Below are 24,877 nucleotides of genomic sequence, written 5' to 3'. Positions count from 1 at the left end.
ACTCCTCCCTTACCTACCTGCCCTTCTCCTGCCTGTCCTACCATCCCTACTCTTCCCTAACATACCTGCCCTCCTCCTGCCTGTCCTACCGTCCCTACTGCTCCTTTACCTACCTGCCCTTCTCCTGCCTGTCCTACCATCCCTACTCCTCCTTTACCTACCTGCCCTACCATCCCTACTTCTCCCTTACCTACCTGCCCTTCGCCTGCCTGTCCTTCTGTCCCTACTCCTCCCTAACCTACCTGCCTTTCACCCGCCTGTCCTACCGTCCCTACTCCTTCCTTACCTACCTGCCTTTCTCCCGCCTGTCCTACCATCCCTACTCCTCCCTAACCTACCTGCCCTTCTCCCTCCTATCCTACCATCCCTACTCCTCCCTTACCTACCTGCCCTCCTCCTGCCTATCCTACCATCCCTGCTCCTCCCTCACCTACCTGCCTGTCCTACCGTCCCTACTCCTCCCTTACCTACCTGCCCTTCTCCTGCCTGTCCTACCATCCCTACTCCCCTCTTACCTACCTGCCCTACCATCCCTACTCCTGCCTATCTTACCATCCCTGCTCCTCCCTCACCTACCTGCCCCTCTACTGCCTGTCCTACCGTCCCTACTCCTCCCTTACCTACCTGCCCTTCTCCTGCCTGTCCTACCATCCCTACTCTTCCCTAACCTACCTGCCCTTCTTTTGCCTGTCCTACCATCCCTACTCTTCCCTAACCTACCTGCCCTCCTCCTGCCTGTCCTACCATCCCTACTCCTCCCTTACCTAACTGCCCTTCTCCTGCCTGTCCTACCATCCCTACTCCTCCCTTACCTACCTGCCCTTCTCCTGCCTGTCCTACCATCCCTACTCCTCCCTTACCTACCTGCCCTCCTCCTGCCTGTCCTACCATCCCTATTTCTCCCTTACCTACCTGCCCTTCTTCTGCCTGTCCTACCATCCCTACTCCTCCCTTACCTACCTGCCCTTCTCCTGCCAGTCCTACCATCCCTATTCCTCCCTTACCTACCTGCCCTTCTCCTGCCTGTCCTACCATCCCTACTCCTCCCTTACCTACCTGCTTTTCTCCTGCCTGTCCTACCATCCCTACTCTAACCTACCTGCCCTCCTCCTGCCTGTCCTACCATCCCTACTCCTCCCTTACCTACCTGCCCTTCTCCTGCCTGTCCTACCATCCCTACTCCTCCCTTACCTACCTGCCCTACCATCCCTACTCCTCCCTTTCCTGCCTGCCCTTTTTCTCCCTGCCCTGCCCTTCTCTCCCCTCCCCTTCCATCCTCTCCCCTCCCCTTCCATCTCTATCTTACTCTCCCTTCACCTTTACCTGCCCTCCTTCCTTTTCTGTACTCACCTCCCTCCCCTATCTCATAATCTGGCAGAATGCCGCAGCGGAAGCCACCAGGATTCTGACTTGTATACATTTCGCAATCTCAGCATTTTGTACCCAGCGGGTAGAACCCCTCTCCTGCTAGCATGATAATATGTGGAGGGCACAGCTAGATTTGGTACCTCACCCAGGTGTGTCACAGTAGGGCATATGTTGGGCATGGTAGCAGTAGGTGTTACTACAATGTGCATGCCCTGGCTGTTAGTATGGCCATGTATAGATTTTCCTTCTGTATAACAAACCAGGATGTCCTGACTGTCACTGGTATCACCGGGCCCTGTACTTCACATCAAGCTACTGCATCTCTGCTGGTGCGAATGGGGATCCTACCCATCCCAGGCTGGCCATGGAACTTGTTGGCATTCCTGCCTTGGTACCTGCCTGCCAGCCTCCACTCCTTGAAGGTCCATAATCCTCTTGCTTATCCAGGATTGTCTCTCTCCTCACACCATGAAGCCCTTCTCTCTGCTCATCCACCTATTGTCACTCTGGCTACTTCCCTTTCTCATCCTCCTTTATCCTGGTGTCAGACTAATTCCTTCGTACCCTCCCTTCCAGCCCTACACTATATACACTCCCACCAAGTTCTGTCATGTTGTCGGTCAGTGATTGTTGTCATTTCTTATTGTCTTGTTCAGGGGGCTCACAGAGTGGTCCTAATATCTCCCAGTCAAGTCTGTATTCATCTACATCTACAACCAGCGTGTCTATTCCGATGGGGTCCTTGGCTGGGCCAGAGTCTCCTTCTCCAACTGACATGTCTCCAATCAGGCCCATCAGCCAGGACGACACTATGGTCCAAGCTATAGAAAGTGGCCTAGATGTGTTCTCCTACAAAACATCCGAGCGAGAACAGAGGATTGTGTCTCCTGCTGCTCAGCCAACCACTGACGTCCGCTTGCCCCAGACTATATCGCACTTGATGCAGCAAAGCGATCTCCCCACTGCCGGCTCATCGCCTGTTAAACAGCTGGTTGATCAGTTTGATTCAGGAGGCTATGACCTACAGAGTGTCACAAAGCAGCCTCTCACCGCGGACTCTGTAAATGACTCCTTTGTCGGGTCAAAGACCCTGAAAGAGATCCGGAAACTCTTGGCAGAAGCAGATGATGTTGGCCTGGATGGGAGTGGATCTGGTGTCCATCTGGCATCTCCTCTGAGAGAACCTTATGGCATGACCCCTCCATTGGGCCTGAACTTAGAAGACTCTCTAAAGTCTGACACTCTGAATAGTCGGTCGGAGAGTCCATTGCATCTCCTGGTAAAGGACATGTCCTGGGACACCTCATTTACCAGCAGCGTAATGAGCGACAACTTGGGAAATACAGATTCATGGGGGAAATCAGATCCTCAGTTTGAAGATTGCTCTGGTCGTAGTCCTACTGTTAAGGACAATTCCGTCATAGAAGAACTTGCTAAGCCCAGCCGACACCCGGCAGCAAACATTACTATTCGTGATCATTGGAGAAGATCAGAACCAGAGGGCTCTAGTGAAGCAACGGCAAATAAGATGAATCCGTCTGGTGTTCAGGGTAACAGTGGCGGGGGCAGAGGTGGCTCTGGAGACATAAGCCGCAAAGTACAACGCACGGAAGACCTTCTAAGCAGCGTGACGAGTTCTGTGGGTAACTTGCAGCAAACCCTGGCTCTCACAGGGTACAGGAGGAGTAGAGAGGTGGACAGTGATGAGAGTAGCGGCGACTCCCTGGCTGCACGAGTTACAAGTCTCCTGAAGAGCGCTACGCCATTCCCTGCAGCACCACGAGTATTACAGTCAGCAAAGGAAGATGGCGGCAGAGTACAGCGTGAGTATATGGTAGAGCCTTGTATAGAAAGAAGTATTAGTAGCAGGAGGTGAATATTGTAACGTTATCGGTCCCTGATCAGACCTAACCACAAGTACCATGTACGTCTCCGGAGGACTTGTCTAGGCATTGAAAGAACAGGGGTCTGAAGTGACGTGGGGGGACGGGCATTATTCTGGGGCTCTGATTGGATGTTACTCTGTAAGGCTGAATGTTTTTGGGCTGTTGATAGGTTCGATGAAGCTGAAACTGGTCAGTCAGCCGATGATGATGGACACAGATCTGAGCGAGGAAGACCGAAGACGAATAGAGGAAATCAAGAAAGAGCTGCTGGATGGAGCTAAGAGAGCTGAATGGCTGCCGGTGAGTAGAGCCGTGCGTGGGTCTGGGGGAAGGGAGAGATGGTTTCCTTTGTTGGAGAAGGGCTGTCACGGTATGGTGGAATATTATGACACAGGCTGGGCAGTGAGAGCAGAAGGGCTGGCGTGGCACTGACGGGGCAATTGGTGAGCATGGCAACGTGTCACTGGCAGGGCAGTTGTGGAATGGGGTTTGTGTGGTAACGTGGCTTGCGTGTCACTGGCAGGGCAGTTGTGGAATGGGGCTTGTGTGGTAACGTGGCCTGCGTGTAACTGGCAGGGCAGTTGTGGAATGGGGTTTGTGTGGTACCGTGGCTTGCGTGTCACTGGCAGGGCAGTTGTGGAATGGGGCTTGTGTGGTAACGTGGCTTGCGTGTCACTGGCAGGGCAGTTGTGGAATGGGGCTTGTGTGGTAACGTGGCTTGCGTGTCACTGGCAGTGCAGTTGTGGAATGGGGCTTGTGTGGTAACGTGGCTTGCGTGTCACTGGCAGGGCAGTTGTGGAATGGGGCTTGTGTGGTAACGTGGCTTGCGTGTCACTGGCAGGGCAGTTGTGGAATGGGGCTTGTGTGGTAACGTGGCTTGCGTGTCACTGGCAGGGCAGTTGTGGAATGGGGCTTGTGTGGTACCGTGGCTTGCGTGTCACTGGCAGGGCAGTTGTGGAATGGGGCTTGTGTGGTAACGTGGCTTGCGTGTCACTGGCAGGGCAGTTGTGGAATGGGGCTTGTGTGGTAACGTGGCTTGCGTGTCACTGGCAGGGCAGTTGTGGAATGGGGTTTGTGTGGTAACGTGGCTTGCGGGGCAGTTGTGGAATGGGGCTAGCGAGGTAACGTGGCGTGCGTGTCACTGGCGGGGCAGTTGTGGAATGGGGCTTGCGTGGTAACGTGGCATGCGTGTCACTGGCAGGGCAGTTGTGGAATGGGGCTAGCGTGGTAACGTGGCTTGCGTGTCACTGGCGGGGCAGTTGTGGAATGGGGCTTGCGTGGTAACGTGGCATGCGTGTCACTGGCAGGACAGTTGTGGAATGGGGTTTGCGAGGTAATGTGGCTTGCGTGTCACTGACAAGGCAGTTGTGGAATGGGGTTTGTGTGGTAACGTGGCTTGCGTGTCACTGGCAGGACAGTTGTGGAATGGGGCTAGCGTGGTAACTTGGCTTGCGTGTCACTGGCAGGACAGTTGTGGAATGGGGCTAGCGTGGTAACGTGGCTTGCGTGTCACTGGCAGGGCAGTTGTGGAATGGGGCTTGCGTGGTAACGTGGCTTGCGTGTCACTGGCAGGGCAGTTGTGGAATGGGGTTTGTGTGGTAACGTGGCTTGCGTGTCACTGGCAGGGCAGTTGTGAAATGGGGTTTGCGTGGTAACGTGGCTTGCGTGTCACTGGCAGGACAGTTGTGGAATGGGGCTAGCGTGGTAACGTGGCTTGCGTGTCACTGGCTGGGCAGTTGTGGAATGGGGTTTTTGTGGTAACGTGGCTTGCGTGTCACTGGCAGGGCAGTTGTGGAATGGGGTTTGCGTGGTAACGTGGCTTGCTTGTCACTGACAGGGCAGTTGTGGAATGGGGTTTGTGTGGTAACGTGGCTTGCGTGTCACTGGCAGGGCAGTTGTGGAATGGGGTTTGCGTGGTAACGTGGCTTGCGTGGCAGGGCAGTTGGGGAATGGGCATAGTATAGCTTGGGCAGGGCAGTTGTGGAATGGGGCTTGCATGTCACTGGCAGGGCAGTTGGGGAGGTTCCAGTTGTTCTGATCTTGTTGCCCCCCAATAACTATACCATCATTGTCCCAATGCAGCAGCCACTGGTGGCAGGTAAGTTACTGGTGTGATGTGGTGGTATGCTTCTCCTGTGGTGATGTGTGATAGCCCGGATCACACACATGTAACATGCAGTATAATCCTTGTCTCTGGGATCTGGAGGGAGCTGGCCGGGAGAAGGAGCCTATGTTGGGGCTAGTAGTGTTATCTTGCTGCACTGAGATCATGGGCCTAGAGGAACGTGAGTGTCCCCAATCAGCGTCTAAGCAGGGTCATTGTATGTAAGTCAGTGAGTACTCGCCCATCATCCGACTCTCCTGCCGCTTATAGACCAGTACGCTGCAGGTACATTGCCCAGGTGTGTCTGCTGCCATCTGCATGCTGTGTGTACTGCCTGTCTGGTGAGTGACACGATGACAGTGTTGCTGTGTTTCCTCCGCATGTTCTCTGTGTGTAAACTGCATGTCATCTTATATCTGTGCTGGCATTCACCGTATACTGCTCCACAGAACCAATGATGGGCAGAGAGGATGGGGAAAGGGTCACATGCTTACAGCCTTAGACCAGTCTCTGACCAGGGCACAGAGTGATGAGTGCCAACACAAACCGCCACAGCCGAAAGGTGGCAGCATCTGGGCACGTGTACTAATACAGAGACGTGGAGACGTGGGAGAGTCCGTCGGTTCCTCCGTAGAAACCTTTGCAGATTGGGGAACATGACACCCAGTAAGCAGATGGGCACGTGTACTAATACAGAGACGTGGAGCTGTGGGAGAGACCGTCGGTTCCTCCGTAGAAACCTTTGCAGATTGGGGAACATGACACCCAGTAAGCAGATGGGCACGTGTACTAATACAGAGACGTGGAGCTGTGGGAGAGTCCGTCGGTTCCTCTGTAGAAACCTTTGCAGATTGGGGAACATGACACCCAGTAAGCAGATGGGCACGTGTACTAATACAGAGACGTGGAGCTGTGGGAGAGTCCGTCGGTTCCTCCGTATAAACCTTTGCAGATTGGGGAACATGACACCCAGTAAGCAGATGGGCACGTGTACTAATACAGAGACGTGGAGCTGTGGGAGAGTCCGTCGGTTCCTCCGTAGAAACCTTTGCAGATTGGGGAACATGACATCCAGTAAGCAGATGGGCGCGTGTACTAATACAGAGACGTGGAGCTGTGGGAGAGTCCGTCGGTTCCTCTCTAGAAACCTTTGCAGATTGGGGAACATGACACCCAGTAAGCAGATGGGCGCGTGTACTAATACAGAGACCTGGAGCTGTGGGAGAGTCCGTCGGTTCCTCCGTAGAAACCTTTGCAGATTGGAGAACATGACACCCAGTAAGCAGATGGGCGCGTGTACTAATACAGAGACGGGAAGCTGTGGGAGAGTCCGTCGGTTCCTCCGTAGAAACCTTTGCAGATTGGGGAACATGACACCCAGTAAGCAGATGGGCACGTGTACTTATACAGAGACGTGGAGCCGTGGGAGAGTCCGTCGGTTCCTCTGTAGAAACCTTTGCAGATTGGGGAACATGACACCCAGTAAGCAGATGGGCACGTGTACTAATACAGAGACGTGGAGCTGTGGGAGAGTCCGTCGGTTCCTCCGTATAAACCTTTGCAGATTGGGGAACATGACACCCAGTAAGCAGATGGGCACGTGTACTAATACAGAGACGTGGAGCTGTGGGAGAGTCCGTCGGTTCCTCCGTAGAAACCTTTGCAGATTGGGGAACATGACACCCAGTAAGCAGATGGGCACGTGTACTAATACAGAGACGTGGAGCTGTGGGAGAGTCCGTCGGTTCCTCTCTAGAAACCTTTGCAGATTGGGGAACATGACACCCAGTAAGTAGATGGGCACGTGTACTAATACAGAGACGGGAAGCTGTGGGAGAGTCCGTCGGTTCCTCCGTAGAAACCTTTGCAGATTGGGGAACATGACACCCAGTAAGCAGATGGGCACGTGTACTAATACAGAGACGTGGAGCTGTGGAAGAGTCCGTCGGTTCCTCTGTAGAAACCTTTGCAGATTGGAGAACATGACACCCAGTAAGCAGATGGGCACGTGTACTAATACAGAGACGTGGAGCTGTGGGAGAGTCCGTCGGTTCCTCCGTAGAAACCTTTGCAGATTGGGGAACATGACACCCAGTAAGCAGATGGGCACGTGTACTAATACAGAGACGTGGAGCTGTGGGAGAGTCCGTCGGTTCCTCTGTAGAAACCTTTGCAGATTGGGGAACATGACACCCAGTAAGCAGATGGGCACGTGTACTAATTCAGAGACGTGGAGCTGTGGGAGAGTCCGTCGGTTCCTCCGTAGAAACCTTTGCAGATTGGGGAACATGACACCCAGTAAGCAGATGGGCACGTGTACTAATACAGAGACGTGGAGCTGTGGGAGAGTCCGTCGGTTCCTCCGTAGAAACCTTTGCAGATTGGGGAACATGACACCCAGTAAGCAGATGGGCACGTGTACTAATACAGAGACGTGGAGCTGTGGGAGAGTCCGTCGGTTCCTCTCTAGAAACCTTTGCAGATTGGGGAACATGACACCCAGTAAGTAGATGGGCACGTGTACTAATACAGAGACGGGAAGCTGTGGGAGAGTCCGTCGGTTCCTCCGTAGAAACCTTTGCAGATTGGGGAACATGACACCCAGTAAGCAGATGGGCACGTGTACTAATACAGAGACGTGGAGCTGTGGAAGAGTCTATCGGTTCCTCTGTAGAAACCTTTGCAGATTGGAGAACATGACACCCAGTAAGCAGATGGGCACGTGTACTAATACAGAGACGTGGAGCTGTGGGAGAGTCCGTCGGTTCCTCCGTAGAAACCTTTGCAGATTGGGGAACATGACACCCAGTAAGCAGATGGGCACGTGTACTAATACAGAGACGTGGAGCTGTGGGAGAGACCGTCGGTTCCTCTGTAGAAACCTTTGCAGATTGGGGAACATGACACCCAGTAAGCAGATGGGCACGTGTACTAATTCAGAGACGTGGAGCTGTGGGAGAGTCCGTCGGTTCCTCCGTAGAAACCTTTGCAGATTGGGGAACATGACACCCAGTAAGCAGATGGGCACGTGTACTAATACAGAGACGTGGAGCTGTGGGAGAGTCAGTCGGTTCCTCCGTAGAAACCTTTGCAGATTGGGGAACATGACACCCAGTAAGCAGATGGGCACGTGTACTAATACAGAGACGTGGAGCTGTGGAAGAGTCCGTCGGTTCCTCTGTAGAAACCTTTGCAGATTGGGGAACATGACACCCAGTAAGCAGATGGGCACGTGTACTAATACAGAGACGTGGAGCTGTGGGAGAGTCCGTCGGTTCCTCCGTAGAAACCTTTGCAGATTGGGGAACATGACACCCAGTAAGCAGATGGGCACGTGTACTAATACAGAGACGTGGAGCTGTGGTAGAGTCCGTCGGTTCATCCGTAGAAACCTTTGCAGATTGGGGAACATGACACCCAGTAAGCAGATGGGCATGTGTACTAATACAGAGACGTTGAGCAGTGGGAGAGTCCGTCGGTTCCTCCGTAGAAACCTTTGCAGATTGGGTAACATGACACCCAGTAAGCAGATGGGCACGTGTACTAATACAGAGACGTGGAGCTGTGGAAGAGTCCGTCGGTTCATCCGTAGAAACCTTTGCAGATTGGGGAACATGACACCCAGTAAGCAGATGGGCATGTGTACTAATACAGAGACGTTGAGCAGTGGGAGAGTCCGTCGGTTCCTCCGTAGAAACCTTTGCAGATTGGGGAACATGACACCCAGTAAGCAGATGGGCGCGTGTACTAATACAGAGACGTGGAGCTGTGGGAGAGTCCGTCGGTTCCTCTGTAGAAACCTTTGCAGATTGGGGAACATGACACCCAGTAAGCAGATGGGCGCGTGTACTAATACAGAGACGTGGAGCTGTGGGAGAGTCCGTCGGTTCCTCCGTAGAAACCTTTGCAGATTGGGGAACATGACACCCAGTAAGCAGATGGGCGCGTGTACTAATACAGAGACGTGGAGCTGTGGGAGAGTCCGTCGGTTCCTCCGTAGAAACCTTTGCAGATTGGGTAACATGACACCCAGTAAGCAGATGGGCACGTGTACTAATACAGAGACGTGGAGCTGTGGGAGAGTCCGTCGGTTCCTCCGTAGAAACCTTTGCAGATTGGGGAACATGACACCCAGTAAGCAGATGGGCGCGTGTACTAATACAGAGACGTGGAGCTGTGGGAGAGTCCATCGGTTCCTCCGTATAAACCTTTGCAGTTTGGGAACATGACACCCATTAAGCAGATGGGCGCGTGTACTAATACAGAGACGTGGAGCTGTGGGAGAGTCCGTCGGTTCCTCTGTAGAAACCTTTGCAGATTGGGGAACATGACACCCAGTAAGCAGATGGGCACGTGTACTAATACAGAGACGTGGAGCTTAGGGAGAGACCGTCGGTTCCTCTGTAGAAACCTTTGCAGATTGGGGAACATGACACCCAGTAAGCAGATGGGCACGTGTACTAATACAGAGACGTGGAGCTGTGGTAGAGTCCGTCGGTTCCTCCGTAGAAACCTTTGCAGATTGAGGAACATGACACCCAGTAAGCAGATGGGCACGTGTACTAAAACAGAGACGTGGAGCTGTGGTAGAGTCCGTCGGTTCCTCCGTAGAAACCTTTGCAGATTGGGGAACATGACACCCAGTAAGCAGATGGGCACGTGTACTAATACAGAGACGTGGAGCTGTGGGAGAGTCCGTCGGTTCCTCCGTAGAAACCTTTGCAGATTGGGGAACATGACACCCAGTAAGCAGATGGGCACGTGTACTAATACAGAGACGTGGAGCTGTGGGAGAGTCCGTCGGTTCCACCGTAGAAACCTTTGCAGATTGGGGAACATGACAACCCAGTAAGCAGATGGGCGCGTGTACTAATACAGAGACGTGGAGCTGTGGGAGAGTCCGACGGTTCCTCCGTAGAAACCTTTGCAGATTGGGGAACATGACACCCAGTAAGCAGATGGGCGCGTGTACTAATACAGAGACGTGGAGCTGTGGGAGAGTCCGTCGGTTCCTCCGTAGAAACCTTTGCAGATTGGGGAACATGACACCCAGTAAGCAGATGGGCACGTGTACTAATACAGAGACGTGGAGCTGTGGGAGAGTCCGTCGGTTCCTCCGTAGAAACCTTTGCAGATTGGGGAACATGACACCCAGTAAGCAGATGGGCGCGTGTACTAATACAGAGACGTGGAGCTGTGGGAGAGTCCGTCGGTTCCTCCGTAGAAACCTTTGCAGATTGGGGAACATGACACCCAGTAAGCAGATGGGCGCGTGTACTTATACAGAGACGTGGAGCTGTGGGAGAGTCCGTCGGTTCCTCCGTAGAAACCTTTGCAGATTGGGGAACATGACACCCAGTAAGCAGATGGGCACGTGTACTAATACAGAGACGTGGAGCTGTGGGAGAGTCCGTCGGTTCCTCCGTAGAAACCTTTGCAGATTGGGGAACATGACACCCAGTAAGCAGATGGGCACGTGTACTAATACAGAGACGTGGAGCTGTGGGAGAGTCCGTCGGTTCCTCCGTAGAAACCTTTGCAGATTGGAGAACATGACACCCAGTAAGCAGATGGGCGCGTGTACTAATACAGAGACGTGGAGCTGTGGGAGAGTCCGTCGGTTCCTCCGTAGAAACCTTTGCAGATTGGGGAACATGACACCCAGTAAGCAGATGGGCGCGTGTACTAATACAGAGACGTGGAGCTGTGGGAGAGTCCGTCGGTTCCTCCGTAGAAACCTTTGCAGATTGGGGAACATGACACCCAGTAAGCAGATGGGCGCGTGTACTAATACAGAGACGTGGAGCTGTGGGAGAGTCCGTCGGTTCCTCCGTAGAAACCTTTGCAGATTAGGGAACATGACACCCAGTAAGCAGATGGGCGCGTGTACTAATACAGAGACGTGGAGCTGTGGGAGAGTCCGTCGGTTCCTCCGTAGAAACCTTTGCAGATTGGGGAACATGACACCCAGTAAGCAGATGGGCACGTGTACTAATACAGAGACGTGGAGCTGTGGGAGAGTCCGTCGGTTCCTCCGTAGAAACCTTTGCAGATTGGGGAACATGACACCCAGTAAGCAGATGGGCACGTGTACTAATACAGAGACGGGGAGCTGTGGGAGAGACCGTCGGTTCCTCCGTAGAAACCTTTGCAGATTGGGGAACATGACACCCAGTAAGCAGATGGGCGCGTGTACTAATACAGAGACGTGGAGCTGTGGGAGAGTCCGTCGGTTCCTCCGTAGAAACCTTTGCAGATTGGGTAACATGACACCCAGTAAGCAGATGGGCACGTGTACTAATACAGAGACGTGGAGCTGTGGGAGAGTCCGTCGGTTCCTCCGTAGAAACCTTTGCAGATTGGGGAACATGACACCCAGTAAGCAGATGGGCGCGTGTACTAATACAGAGACGTGGAGCTGTGGGAGAGTCCGTCGGTTCCTCCGTAGAAACCTTTGCAGATTGGGGAACATGACACCCAGTAAGCAGATGGGCACGTGTACTAATACAGAGACGTGGAGCTGTGGGAGAGTCCGTCGGTTCCTCCGTAGAAACCTTTGCAGATTGGGTTACATGACACCCAGTAAGCAGATGGGCACGTGTACTAATACAGAGACGTGGAGCTGTGGGAGAGTCCGTCGGTTCCTCCGTAGAAACCTTTGCAGATTGGGGAACATGACACCCAGTAAGCAGATGGGCACGTGTACTAATACAGAGACGTGGAGCTGTGGTAGAGTCCGTCGGTTCCTCCGTAGAAACCTTTGCAGATTGGGGAACATGACACCCAGTAAGCAGATGGGCGCGTGTACTAATACAGAGACGTGGAGCTGTGGGAGAGTCCGTCGGTTCCTCCGTAGAAACCTTTGCAGATTGGGGAACATGACACCCAGTAAGCAGATGGGCGCGTGTACTAATACAGAGACGTGGAGCTGTGGGAGAGTCCGTCGGTTCCTCCGTAGAAACCTTTGCAGATTGGGGAACATGACACCCAGTAAGCAGATGGGCACGTGTACTAATACAGAGACGTGGCGCTGTGGGAGAGTCCGTCGGTTCCTCTGTAGAAACCTTTGCAGATTGGGGAACATGACACCCAGTAAGCAGATGGGCACGTGTACTAATACAGAGACGTGGAGCTGTGGGAGAGACCGTCGGTTCCTCTGTAGAAACCTTTGCAGATTGGGGAACATGACACCCAGTAAGCAGATGGGCACGTGTACTAATACAGAGACGTGGAGCTGTGGGAGAGTCCGTCAGTTCCTCCGTAGAAACCTTTGCAGATTGGGGAACATGACACCCAGTAAGCAGATGGGCACAGGAAGTTATTTCTCCTATATTGCTATAATGAACACAGTACGTAGAATGCAATGACAGCCGCGAATGACCCTGATTTGCAGCCTGACGCTGCTGGCGTCCTGTATTATGTTGATGGATAAATAGATTTAGCAGCTGCTGAAGGAACACTGCTATTCTGCTTCATGTAACAATGAGTTATTTCAGGCTGGCTCTTATAGTTATATGCTGCTGCCTGCAGCGCGCCAGGCCCGAAGCTGTTATTTATAGCTGCTCCGTTCCCTGTGTTTTCTGTATTCCATACGCTTATTATGTGGTGTCCTTGTACTGCTCTCACACTGACACAATGTCCGCTGGCCGGATATGTTCCTGTCGCAGTAGAGGGAAGGGTGAGGAGGCCTGCTATGAGGGTGAGGTGGCTCTATCTCGCAGCAGTGCTGGACGCTGGTACACGGGAGAGGGGTGCAGTGCGCTTAGGAAACGAGTAACGCTATCCCGCCGCCTGCATGTCCCCTGACTGCATTGCTGCTGACACCAGTGGGCGTCCCTGACTGCATTGCTGCTGACATCAGTGGGCACCCCTGACTGCATTGCCGCTGACACCAGTGGGTGTCCCTGACTGCATTGCCGCTGACACCAGTGGGTGTCCCTGACTGCATTGCTGCTGACATCAGTGGGTGGCCCTGACTGCATTGCTGCTGACATCAATGGGTGTCCCTGACTGCATTGCTGCTGACATCAGTGGGTGGCCCTGACTGCATTGCTGCTGACATCAGTGGGTGGCCCTGACTGCATTGCTGCTGACATCAGTGGGTGGCCCTGACTGCATTGCTGCTGACATCAGTGGGTGGCCCTGACTGCATTGCTGCTGACATCAGTGGGTGGCCCTGACACCAGTGGCTGTCCCTGACGGCATTGCCGCTGACACCAGTGGGTGTCCCTGACTGCATTGCAGCTGACACCAGTGGGTGTCCCTGACTGCATTGCTGCTGACACCAGTGGGTGTCCCTGACGGCATTGCCGCTGACACCAGTGGGTGTCCCTGACGGCATTGCCGCTGACACCAGTGGGTGTCCCTGACGGCATTGCCGCTGACACCAGTGGGTGTCCCTGACTGCATTGCCGCTGACACCAGTGGGTGTCCCTGACTGCATTGCCGCTGACATCAGTGGGTGTCCCTGACTGCATTGCTGCTGACATCAGTGGGTGGCCCTGACAGCATTGCTGCTGACATCAATGGGTGTCCCTGACTGCATTGCTGCTGACATCAGTGGGTGGCCCTGACTGCATTGCTGCTGACATCAGTGGGTGGCCCTGACTGCATTGCTGCTGACATCAGTGGGTGGCCCTGACTGCATTGCTGCTGACATCAGTGGGTGGCCCTGACACCAGTGGGTGTCCCTGACGGCATTGCCGCTGACACCAGTGGGTGTCCCTGACTGCATTGCAGCTGACACCAGTGGGTGTCCCTGACTGCATTGCCGCTGACACCAGTGCGTGTCCCTGACTGCATTGCCGCTGACATCAGTGGGTGTCCCTGAGTGCATTGCCGTTGACATCAGTGGGTGTCCCTGACTGCATTGCTGCTGACATCAGTGGGTGTCCCTGACTGCATTGCTGCTGACATCTGTGGGTGTCCCTGACTGCATTGCCGCTGACAACAGTGGGTGTCCCTGACTGCATTGCCGCTGACACCAGTGGGTGTCCCTGACGGCATTGCCGCTGACACCAGTGGGTGTCCCTGACTGCATTGCAGCTGACACCAGTGGGTGTCCCTGACTGCATTGCCGCTGACACCAGTGCGTGTCCCTGACTGCATTGCCGCTGACATCAGTGGGTGTCCCTGAGTGCATTGCCGTTGACATCAGTGGGTGTCCCTGACTGCATTGCTGCTGACATCAGTGGGTGTCCCTGACTGCATTGCTGCTGACATCTGTGGGTGTCCCTGACTGCATTGCCGCTGACAACAGTGGGTGTCCCTGACTGCATTGCCGCTGACACCAGTGGGGGTCCCTGCTAACCATACATGGTTATCCTTCTAGGATAAGGCAGGGCGCTGGCATATGGGGGCAGCGGACCGGTGTGGGCTGGCCCGGCAGCGCGGCTGGTGTGGGCGGCCGGTGTGGACGGGAGTTTGGGTGGGCCCGGGAGCGCGGTTTGTGTGGGCGGGCTAGGGAGTGCGGTCGGTGTGGACAGGAGCGTGGTTTGTGTGGGCGGACCCGGGAGCGCGACTGGTGTGGGCTGGCCCAGCAGCGCGGCTGGTGTGGGTGGCCGGTGTGGACGGGAGTTCGGGTGGGCCCGGGAGCGTGGTTGGTGTGGGCGGACCCGGGAGTGCGGGCGGGAGCGCGGTCGGGGCGGGCCGGGAGGGCGGAAGGTGTGGGAGTGACCGGGAGAATGGCCGGTGTGGGTGGGAGCACGTGCGGGCGGGCCCGGGAGCGTGGTCGGTGCGTGCAGGCCGGGAGGTAGGCCGGTGTGGGCGTGACTGGGAGTATGGCCGGTGTGGGCGGGAGCGCGGACGGGCCCGGGAGCGCGGTTTGTGTGGGCGGGCCCGGGAGCGCTGTTTGTGTGAGCGGGCCCGGGAGCGCGGTCGGTGCGGGCAGGCCGAGAGGGCGGCCAGTGTGGTCGTGACCGGGAGTATGGCCAGCGCGGGCGGGCCTAGGAGCGCGGCCGGTGTGGGCAAGAGCGCGGGCGGGCCTGGGAGCGCGGCCGGTGTGGGCAGGAGCGCAGGCGGGCCTGGGAGCGCGGCCGGTGTGGGCAGGAGCGCGGGCCGGTGTGGGCAGTTGCGCGGGCGGGCCTGGGAGCGCGGGCGGGCTGCATACAGGCAGTAACATTGGAGCTACTCTGTGTTTTCTTTGCTTTGTGAACTGGATCAATCATTTGTGGAAAATCATTGTCATATATGGAGAATTCGTGCATTGATTTATATGTTACTCTCTCATTTCCAGGATTGTGATCGCTCGCATGCTGGTGCACGTGACCTGGCTCCTATGAAGGACACAGACAGCTTCAGGTTACAGCTGACCCCATCGCCTACCCATGGCCACCTGCATGTCACTACCTCCCTGGATTCACTAGAGAACCCCTCACTGCAGCTATTACCATCCTCCAGCGGTGACCAGGGCAATGCCACAGCTGCTGAGATTGGGGAAGATCTGATGATCCCTGCTTCCTATCATGAAGGTCCGATGAGCGAGCTTCACACTCCAGGCCTAGCAGTGGGAACACCTCGGGGAGTGGGCACTCCGCCTATGCTGCCAGTAACACTTGGTGGAGACACTGCAAAGCCAATTGCTTCAATCACATTTTCATCACGCAAGCGTTCCCCGCCTCGTTTCATATCACCTAGCCATCCCTCACCCCGTCCCATATCGCCCAGCCATCCCTCACCCCGTTCCATATCGCCCAGCCATCCCTCACCCCGTCCCATATCACCTAGCCATCCCTCACCCCGTTCCATATCGCCCAGCCATCCCTCACCCCGTTCCAAATCACCTAGCCATCCCTCACCCCGTTCCATATCGCCCAGCCCTAACGCTGCTGATTCTGCATGGTCACAGACTGTGGCCTTCCATAAATCCTCGGATGACCTGGATCTCCAACACAAACAACCTTGTGTGGCTTCAAGACGGAAGGACGACAATTGTGCTATTCCTGCAGAAGACTTCTCCGTCTCCCACATGCCTGGAATAGATGTAGTTCCATACCAGCCGCCCAGGGCTGTTACAGCAGAAGAAAGGCACCCGGAGAAAGCCAACAGTCAGCAGGTCTCAGCCCCAGCCTGGGGTGCGGACACAGAATATTCCTCCTATGACTTACCACCTCCAACTGAGAGACCCAGTGTCCTCCTACCTTCTGACACAGAGAACACTAACCCTAGCCTTGCCAGTGGCCTTAGTCACCAAATACAGGGACCTGATGCTGACCAGGTTAGTCCTGGAACACTTATTGGTGGGGTGTACTCGTTGCCTTCCCAGAAGTCACACACGGTCCCAGCCCTCGTATCTTTCCCAAGTATGAAAGCCCTGTCCTGCATCCATGTGACAATCTCCCCAAAAGAGGACTTCAGTATGACGGTGGCATCAGATGCTGCTAGTGAGGCACCAGATTCTGGGCCCAGAGCAAATCCGCAAACCTTTTCATTACCCCCGGCCAGTAAGCCCAGAAACCAGTACTTACCAGCCAACAGCCCCTATTTCCTTCATTCTCCTGCCGCAACAGCGAGTGAAGGGACTAAATCCAGCAGTGAGGACATGGTCCAAGTGCTGGGCAAAGAAAATATTACCGAGAGATCTGACAGGCGGCGCTGGCCATTATCTGATGCTGCAACGCAGATAACGACAGAAAGCCCAGAGAGGACTTCCTTCTCAGCCGAGATCTTCATTGACGGCACACAGCATGACGACACCACGTCTCCACTCACAAAGGACAAGAGGACACCAGAGAGACGGCCTCCATCCCGTCCTGCACTCTCCGGCCTCTGCCGGGCTACTGGTGAGCTAGGGTCTGGGTGGGGATACACCATATAAAGGTCTTGTTGTGATGTCACAGAGACGTTCTGCTGTAAGAGATTCCCGTTATACAATACGTGGGCAGCAGCACAGAGTAATGGCAGAATGGGGGCCTCCGTCCCGTCCTGCACTCTCCAGCCTCTGCCGGGCTACTGGTGAGCTAGGATCTGGTGGGGATACACCATATAAAGGTCTTGTTGTGATGTCACAGAGACGTTCTGCTGTAAGAGATTCCCATTATACAATACGCGGGCAGCAGCACAGAGTAATGGCAGAATGGGGGCCTCCGTCCCGTCCTGCACTCTCCAGCCTCTGCCGGGCTACTGGTGAGCTAGGATCTGGGTGGGGATACACCATATAAAGGTCTTGTGGTGATGTCACAGAGACGTTCTGCTGTAAGAGATTCCCGATATACAATACGTGGGCAGCAGCACAGAGTAATGGCAGAATGGGGGCCTCCGTCCTGTCCTGCACTCTCCGGCCTCTGCCGGGCTACTGGTGAGCTAGGATCTGGTGGGGATACACCATATAAAGGTCTTGTTGTGATGTCACAGAGACGTTCTGCTGTAAGAGATTCCCGATATACAATACGCGGGCAGCAGCACAGAGTAATGGCAGAATGGGGGCCTCCGTCCTGTCCTGCACTCTCCAGCCTCTGCCGGGCTACTGGTGAGCTAGGATCTGGGTGGGGATACACCATATAAAGGTCTTGTTGTGATGTCACAGAGACGTTCTGCTGTAAGAGATTCCCGTTATACAATACATGGGCAGCAGCACAGAGTAATGGCAGAATGGTGGCCTCCGTCCTGTCCTGCACTCTCCGGCCTCTGCCGGGCTACTGGTGAGCTAGGGTCTGGGTGGGGGATACACCATATAAAGGTCTTGTTGTGATGTCACAGAGATGTTCTGCTGTAAGAGATTCCCGATATACAATACGTGGGCAGCAGCACAGAGTAATGGCAGAATGGGGGCCTCCGTCCCGTCCTCCACTCTCCGGCCTCTGCCGGGCTACTGGTGAGCTAGGATCTGGGTGGGGGATACACCATATAAAGGTCTTGTTGTGATGTCACAGAGACGTTCTGCTGTAAGAGATTCCCTATATACAATACGTGGGCAGCAGCACAGAGTAGTGGCAGAATGGGGGCCTCCGTCCCGTCCTGCACTCTCCAGCCTCTGCCGGGCTACTGGTGAGCTAGGATCTGGTGGGGGGGATACACCATATAAAGGTCTTGTTGTGATGTCACAGACACGTTCTGCTGTAAGAGATTCCCGATATACAATACGTGGGCAGCAGCACAGAGTAATGGCAGAATGGGGGCCTCCGTCCTGTCCTGCACTCTCCGGCCTCTGCCGGGCTACTGGTGAGCTAGGATCTGGTGGGGATACACCATATAAAGGTCTTGTTGTGATGTCACAGACACGTTCTGCTGTAAGAGATTCCCGATATACAATACGTGGGCAGCAGCACAGAGTAATGGCAGAATGGGGGCCTCCGTCCCGTCCTGCACTCTCCGACCTCTGCCGGGCTACTGGTGAGCTAGGGTCTGGGTGGGGATACACCATATAAAGGTCTTGTTGTGATGTCACAGAAACGTTCTGCTGTAAGAGATTCCCGATATACAATACGTGGGCAGCAGCACAGAGTAATGGCAGAATGGGGGCCTCCGTCCCGTCCTGCACTCTCCGACCTCTGCCGGGCTACTGGTGAGCTAGGGTCTGGTGGGGATACACCATATAAAGGTCTTGTTGTGATGTCACAGAGACGTTCTGCTGTAAGAGATTCCCGATATACAATACGCGGGCAGCAGCACAGAGTAATGGCAGAATGGGGGCCTCCGTCCCGTCCTGCACTCTCCGACCTCTGCTGGGCTACTGGTGAGCTAGGATCTGGGTGGGGATACACCATATAAAGGTCTTGTTGTGATGTCACAGAGACGTTCTGCTGTAAGAGATTCCCGTTATACAATACATGGGCAGCAGCACAGAGTAATGGCAGAATGGTGGCCTCCGTCCTGTCCTGCACTCTCCGGCCTCTGAAGGGCTACTGGTGAGCTAGGGTCTGGGTGGGGGATACACCATATAAAGGTCTTGTTGTGATGTCACAGAGATGTTCTGCTGTAAGAGATTCCCGATATACAATACGTGGGCAGCAGCACAGAGTAATGGCAGAATGGGGGCCTCCGTCCCGTCCTGCACTCTCCGGCCTCTGCCGGGCTACTGGTGAGCTAGGATCTGGGTGGGGGATACACCATATAAAGGTCTTGTTGTGATGTCACAGAGACGTTCTGCTGTAAGAGATTCCCTATATACAATACGTGGGCAGCAGCACAGAGTAGTGGCAGAATGGGGGCCTCCGTCCCGTCCTGCACTCTCCGGCCTCTGCCAGGCTACTGGTGAGCTAGGATCTGGGTGGGGATACACCATATAAAGGTCTTGTTGTGATGTCACAGAGACGTTCTGCTGTAAGAGATTCCCTATATACAATACGTGGGCAGCAGCACAGAGTAATGGCAGAATGGGGGCCTCCGTCCCGTCCTGCACTCTCCGGCCTCTGCCGGGCTACTGGTGAGCTAGGGTCTGGGTGGGGATACACCATATAAAGGTCTTGTTGTGATGTCACAGAGACGTTCTGCTGTAAGAGATTCCCGATATACAATACGTGGGCAGCAGCACAGAGTAATGGCAGAATGGGGGCCTCCGTCCCGTCCTGCACTCTCCGGCCTCTGCCAGGCTACTGGTGAGCTAGAATCTGGGGGGGATACACCATATAAAGGTCTTGTTGTGATGTCACAGAGACGTTCTACTGTAAGAGATTCCCGATATACAATACGCGGGCAGCAGCACAGAGTAATGGCAGAATGGGGGCCTCCGTCCTGTCCTGCACTCTCCGGCCTCTGCCGGGCTACTGGTGAGCTAGGGTCTGGGTGGGGATACACCATATAAAGGTCTTGTTGTGATGTCACAGAGACGTTCTGCTGTAAGAGATTCCCTATATACAATACGTGGGCAGCAGCACAGAGTAATGGCAGAATGGGGGCCTCCGTCCCGTCCTGCACTCTCCAGCCTCTGCCGGGCTACTGGTGAGCTAGGGTCTGGGGGGGATACACCATATAAAGGTCTTGTTGTGATGTCACAGAGACGTTCTGCTGTAAGAGATTCCCGTTATACAATACGTGGGCAGCAGCACAGAGTAATGGCAGAATGGGGGCCTCCGTCCCGTCCTGCACTCTCCAGCCTCTGCCAGGCTACTGGTGAGCTAGGATCTGGTGGGGATACACCATATAAAGGTCTTGTTGTGATGTCACAGAGACGTTCTGCTGTAAGAGATTCCCTATATACAATACGTGGGCAGCAGCACAGAGTAATGGCAGAATGGGGGCCTCCGTCCCGTCCTGCACTCTCCAGCCTCTGCCGGGCTACTGGTGAGCTAGGATCTGGTGGGGATACACCATATAAAGGTCTTGTTGTGATGTCACAGAGACGTTCTGCTGTAAGAGATTCCCTATATACAATACGTGGGCAGCAGCACAGAGTAGTGGCAGAATGGGGGCCTCCGTCCCATCCTGCACTCTCCGGCCTCTGCCGGGCTACTGGTGAGCTAGGATCTGGTGGGGATACACCATATAAAGGTCTTGTTGTGATGTCACAGAGACGTTCTGCTGTAAGAGATTCCCTATATACAATACGTGGGCAGCAGCACAGAGTAATGGCAGAATGGGGGCCTCCGTCCCGTCCTGCACTCTCCAGCCTCTGCCGGGCTACTGGTGAGCTAGGGTCTGGGGGGGATACACCATATAAAGGTCTTGTTGTGATGTCACAGAGACGTTCTGCTGTAAGAGATTCCCGATATACAATACGTGGGCAGCAGCACAGAGTAATGGCAGAATGGGGGCCTCCGTCCCGTCCTGCACTCTCCGACCTCTGCCGGGCTACTGGTGAGCTAGGGTCTGGGGGGGGGATACACCATATAAAGGTCTTGTTGTGATGTCACAGAGACATTCTGCTGTAAGAGATTCCCGATATACAATACGTGGGCAGCAGCACAGAGTAATGGCAGAATGGGGGCCTCCGTCCCGTCCTGCACTCTCCAGCCTCTGCCGGGCTACTGGTGAGCTAGGGTCTGGGTGGGGGATACACCATATAAAGGTCTTGTTGTGATGTCACAGAGATGTTCTGCTGTAAGAGATTCCCGATATACAATACGTGGGCAGCAGCACAGAGTAATGGCAGAATGGGGGCCTCCGTCCCGTCCTGCACTCTCCGGCCTCTGCCGGGCTACTGGTGAGCTAGGATCTGGGTGGGGATACACCATATAAAGGTCTTGTTGTGATGTCACAGAGACGTTCTGCTGTAAGAGATTCCCGATATACAATACGTGGGCAGCAGCACAGAGTAATGGCAGAATGGGGGCCTCCGTCCCGTCCTGCACTCTCCGGCCTCTGCCGGGCTACTGGTGAGCTAGGATCTGGGTGGGGATACACCATATACAGGTCTTGTTGTGATGTCACAGAGACGTTCTGCTGTAAGAGATTCCCGATATACAATACGTGGGCAGCAGCACAGAGTAATGGCAGAATGGGGGCCTCCGTCCCATCCTGCACTCTCCAGCCTCTGCCGGGCTACTGGTGAGCTAGGATCTGGGTGGGGATACACCATATAAAGGTCTTGTTGTGATGTCACAGAGACGTTCTGCTGTAAGAGATTCCTGATATACAATAAGTGGGCAGCAGCACAGAGTAATGGCAGAATGGGGGCCTCCGTCCCGTCCTGCACTCTCCGGCCTCTGCCGGGCTACTGGTGAGCTAGGGTCTGGTGGGGATACACCATATAAAGGTCTTGTTGTGATGTCACAGAGACGTTCTGCTGTAAGAGATTCCCGTTATACAATACGTGGGCAGCAGCACAGAGTAATGGCAGAATGGGGGCCTCCATCCCGTCCTGCACTCTCCGGCCTCTGCCAGGCTACTGGTGAGCTAGGGTCTGGGTGGGGATACACCATATAAAGGTCTTGTTGTGATGTCACAGAGACGTTCTGCTGTAAGAGATTCCCGATATACAATACGTGGGCAGCAGCACAGAGTAATGGCAGAATGGGGGCCTCCGTCCCGTCCTGCACTCTCCGGCCTCTGCCGGGCTACTGGTGAGCTAGGATCTGGGTGGGGATACACCATATAAAGGTCTTGTTGTGATGTCACAGAGACGTTCTGCTGTAAGAGATTCCCTATATACAATACGTGGGCAGCAGCACAGAGTAATGGCAGAATGGGGGCCTCCGTCCCGTCCTGCACTCTCCAGCCTCTGCCGGGCTACTGGTGAGCTAGGATCTGGGTGGGGATACACCATATAAAGGTCTTGTTGTGATGTCACAGAGACGTTCTGCTGTAAGAGATTCCCTATATACAATACGTGGGCAGCAGCACAGAGTAATGGCAGAATGGGGGCCTCCGTCCCGTCCTGCACTCTCCAGCCTCTGCCGGGCTACTGGTGAGCTAGGATCTGGGTGGGGATACACCATATAAAGGTCTTGTTGTGATGTCACAGAGACGTTCTGCTGTAAGAGATTCCCTATATACAATACGTGGGCAGCAGCACAGAGTAATGGCAGAATGGGGGCCTCCGTCCCGTCCTGCACTCTCCGGCCTCTGCCGGGCTACTGGTGAGCTAGGATCTGGGTGGGGATACGCCATCTAAAGGTCTTGTTGTGATGTCACAGAGACGTTCTACTGTAAGAGATTCCCTATATACAATACGCGGGAGCAGCACAGAGTAATGGCAGAATGGGGGCCTCCGTCCCGTCCTGCACTCTCCGGCCTCTGCCGGGCTACTGGTGAGCTAGGATCTGGGTGGGGATACACCATATAAAGGTCTTGTTGTGATGTCACAGAGACGTTCTACTGTAAGAGATTCCCGATATACAATACGCGGGCAGCAGCACAGAGTAATGGCAGAATGGGGGCCTCCGTCCTGTCCTGCACTCTCCGGCCTCTGCCGGGCTACTGGTGAGCTAGGGTCTGGGTGGGGATACACCATATAAAGGTCTTGTTGTGATGTCACAGAGACGTTCTGCTGTAAGAGATTCCCGATATACAATACGTGGGCAGCAGCACAGAGTAATGGCAGAATGGGGGCCTCCGTCCCGTCCTGCACTCTCCAGCCTCTGCCGGGCTACTGGTGAGCTAGGATCTGGGGGGGGGATACACCATATAAAGGTCTTGTTGTGATGTCACAGAGACGTTCTGCTGTAATAGATTCCCGATATACAATACGTGGGCAGCAGCACAGAGTAATGGCAGAATGGGGGCCTCCGTCCCGTCCTGCACTCTCCAGCCTCTGCCGGGCTACTGGTGAGCTAGGGTCTGGGGGGGATACACCATATAAAGGTCTTGTTGTGATGTCACAGAGACGTTCTGCTGTAAGAGATTCCCGATATACAATACGTGGGCAGCAGCACAGAGTAATGGCAGAATGGGGGCCTCCGTCCCGTCCTGCACTCTCCGACCTCTGCCGGGCTACTGGTGAGCTAGGGTCTGGGGGGGGGGATACACCATATAAAGGTCTTGTTGTGATGTCACAGAGACATTCTGCTGTAAGAGATTCCCGATATACAATACGTGGGCAGCAGCACAGAGTAATGGCAGAATGGGGGCCTCCGTCCCGTCCTGCACTCTCCAGCCTCTGCCGGGCTACTGGTGAGCTAGGGTCTGGGTGGGGGATACACCATATAAAGGTCTTGTTGTGATGTCACAGAGACGTTCTGCTGTAAGAGATTCCCGATATACAATACGTGGGCAGCAGCACAGAGTAATGGCAGAATGGGGGCCTCCGTCCCGTCCTGCACTCTCCGGCCTCTGCCGGGCTACTGGTGAGCTAGGATCTGGGTGGGGATACACCATATAAAGGTCTTGTTGTGATGTCACAGAGACGTTCTGCTGTAAGAGATTCCCGATATACAATACGTGGGCAGCAGCACAGAGTAATGGCAGAATGGGGGCCTCCGTCCCGTCCTGCACTCTCCGGCCTCTGCCGGGCTACTGGTGAGCTAGGATCTGGGTGGGGATACACCATATACAGGTCTTGTTGTGATGTCACAGAGACGTTCTGCTGTAAGAGATTCCCGATATACAATACGTGGGCAGCAGCACAGAGTAATGGCAGAATGGGGGCCTCCGTCCCATCCTGCACTCTCCAGCCTCTGCCGGGCTACTGGTGAGCTAGGATCTGGGTGGGGATACACCATATAAAGGTCTTGTTGTGATGTCACAGAGACGTTCTGCTGTAAGAGATTCCTGATATACAATAAGTGGGCAGCAGCACAGAGTAATGGCAGAATGGGGGCCTCCGTCCCGTCCTGCACTCTCCGGCCTCTGCCGGGCTACTGGTGAGCTAGGGTCTGGTGGGGATACACCATATAAAGGTCTTGTTGTGATGTCACAGAGACGTTCTGCTGTAAGAGATTCCCGTTATACAATACGTGGGCAGCAGCACAGAGTAATGGCAGAATGGGGGCCTCCATCCCGTCCTGCACTCTCCGGCCTCTGCCAGGCTACTGGTGAGCTAGGATCTGGGTGGGGATACACCATATAAAGGTCTTGTTGTGATGTCACAGAGACGTTCTGCTGTAAGAGATTCCCGATATACAATACGCGGGCAGCAGCACAGAGTAATGGCAGAATGGGGGCCTCCGTCCCGTCCTGCACTCTCCGGCCTCTGCCGGGCTACTGG

General features: G+C 54.7%; 1 protein-coding gene across 1 annotated transcript in view; it reads left to right on the top strand.

The window, feature by feature from the left end:
- The window catches only part of ALMS1 (ALMS1 centrosome and basal body associated protein), a 140,783-nt gene that overhangs the window by 44,973 nt on the left and 70,933 nt on the right, over positions 1–24,877 (top strand). Inside the window, exons 6-8 of the mRNA XM_083159976.1 lie at positions 2,025–3,191; positions 3,424–3,554; positions 15,593–17,138. Of these exons, the coding sequence (XP_083016102.1) occupies positions 2,025–3,191; positions 3,424–3,554; positions 15,593–17,138 (2,844 nt within the window). The remainder of the gene's footprint in view (positions 1–2,024; positions 3,192–3,423; positions 3,555–15,592; positions 17,139–24,877) is intronic.

Source organism: Crinia signifera, chromosome 1 (assembly GCF_055691185.1).
Source record: "Crinia signifera chromosome 1, ASM5569118v1, whole genome shotgun sequence".
NCBI classification, from domain to species: Eukaryota; Metazoa; Chordata; class Amphibia; order Anura; family Myobatrachidae; genus Crinia; species Crinia signifera.
The sequence above is the reverse complement of the archived record's forward strand: the minus strand, read 5'-3'. Positions and strand labels throughout refer to the sequence as shown.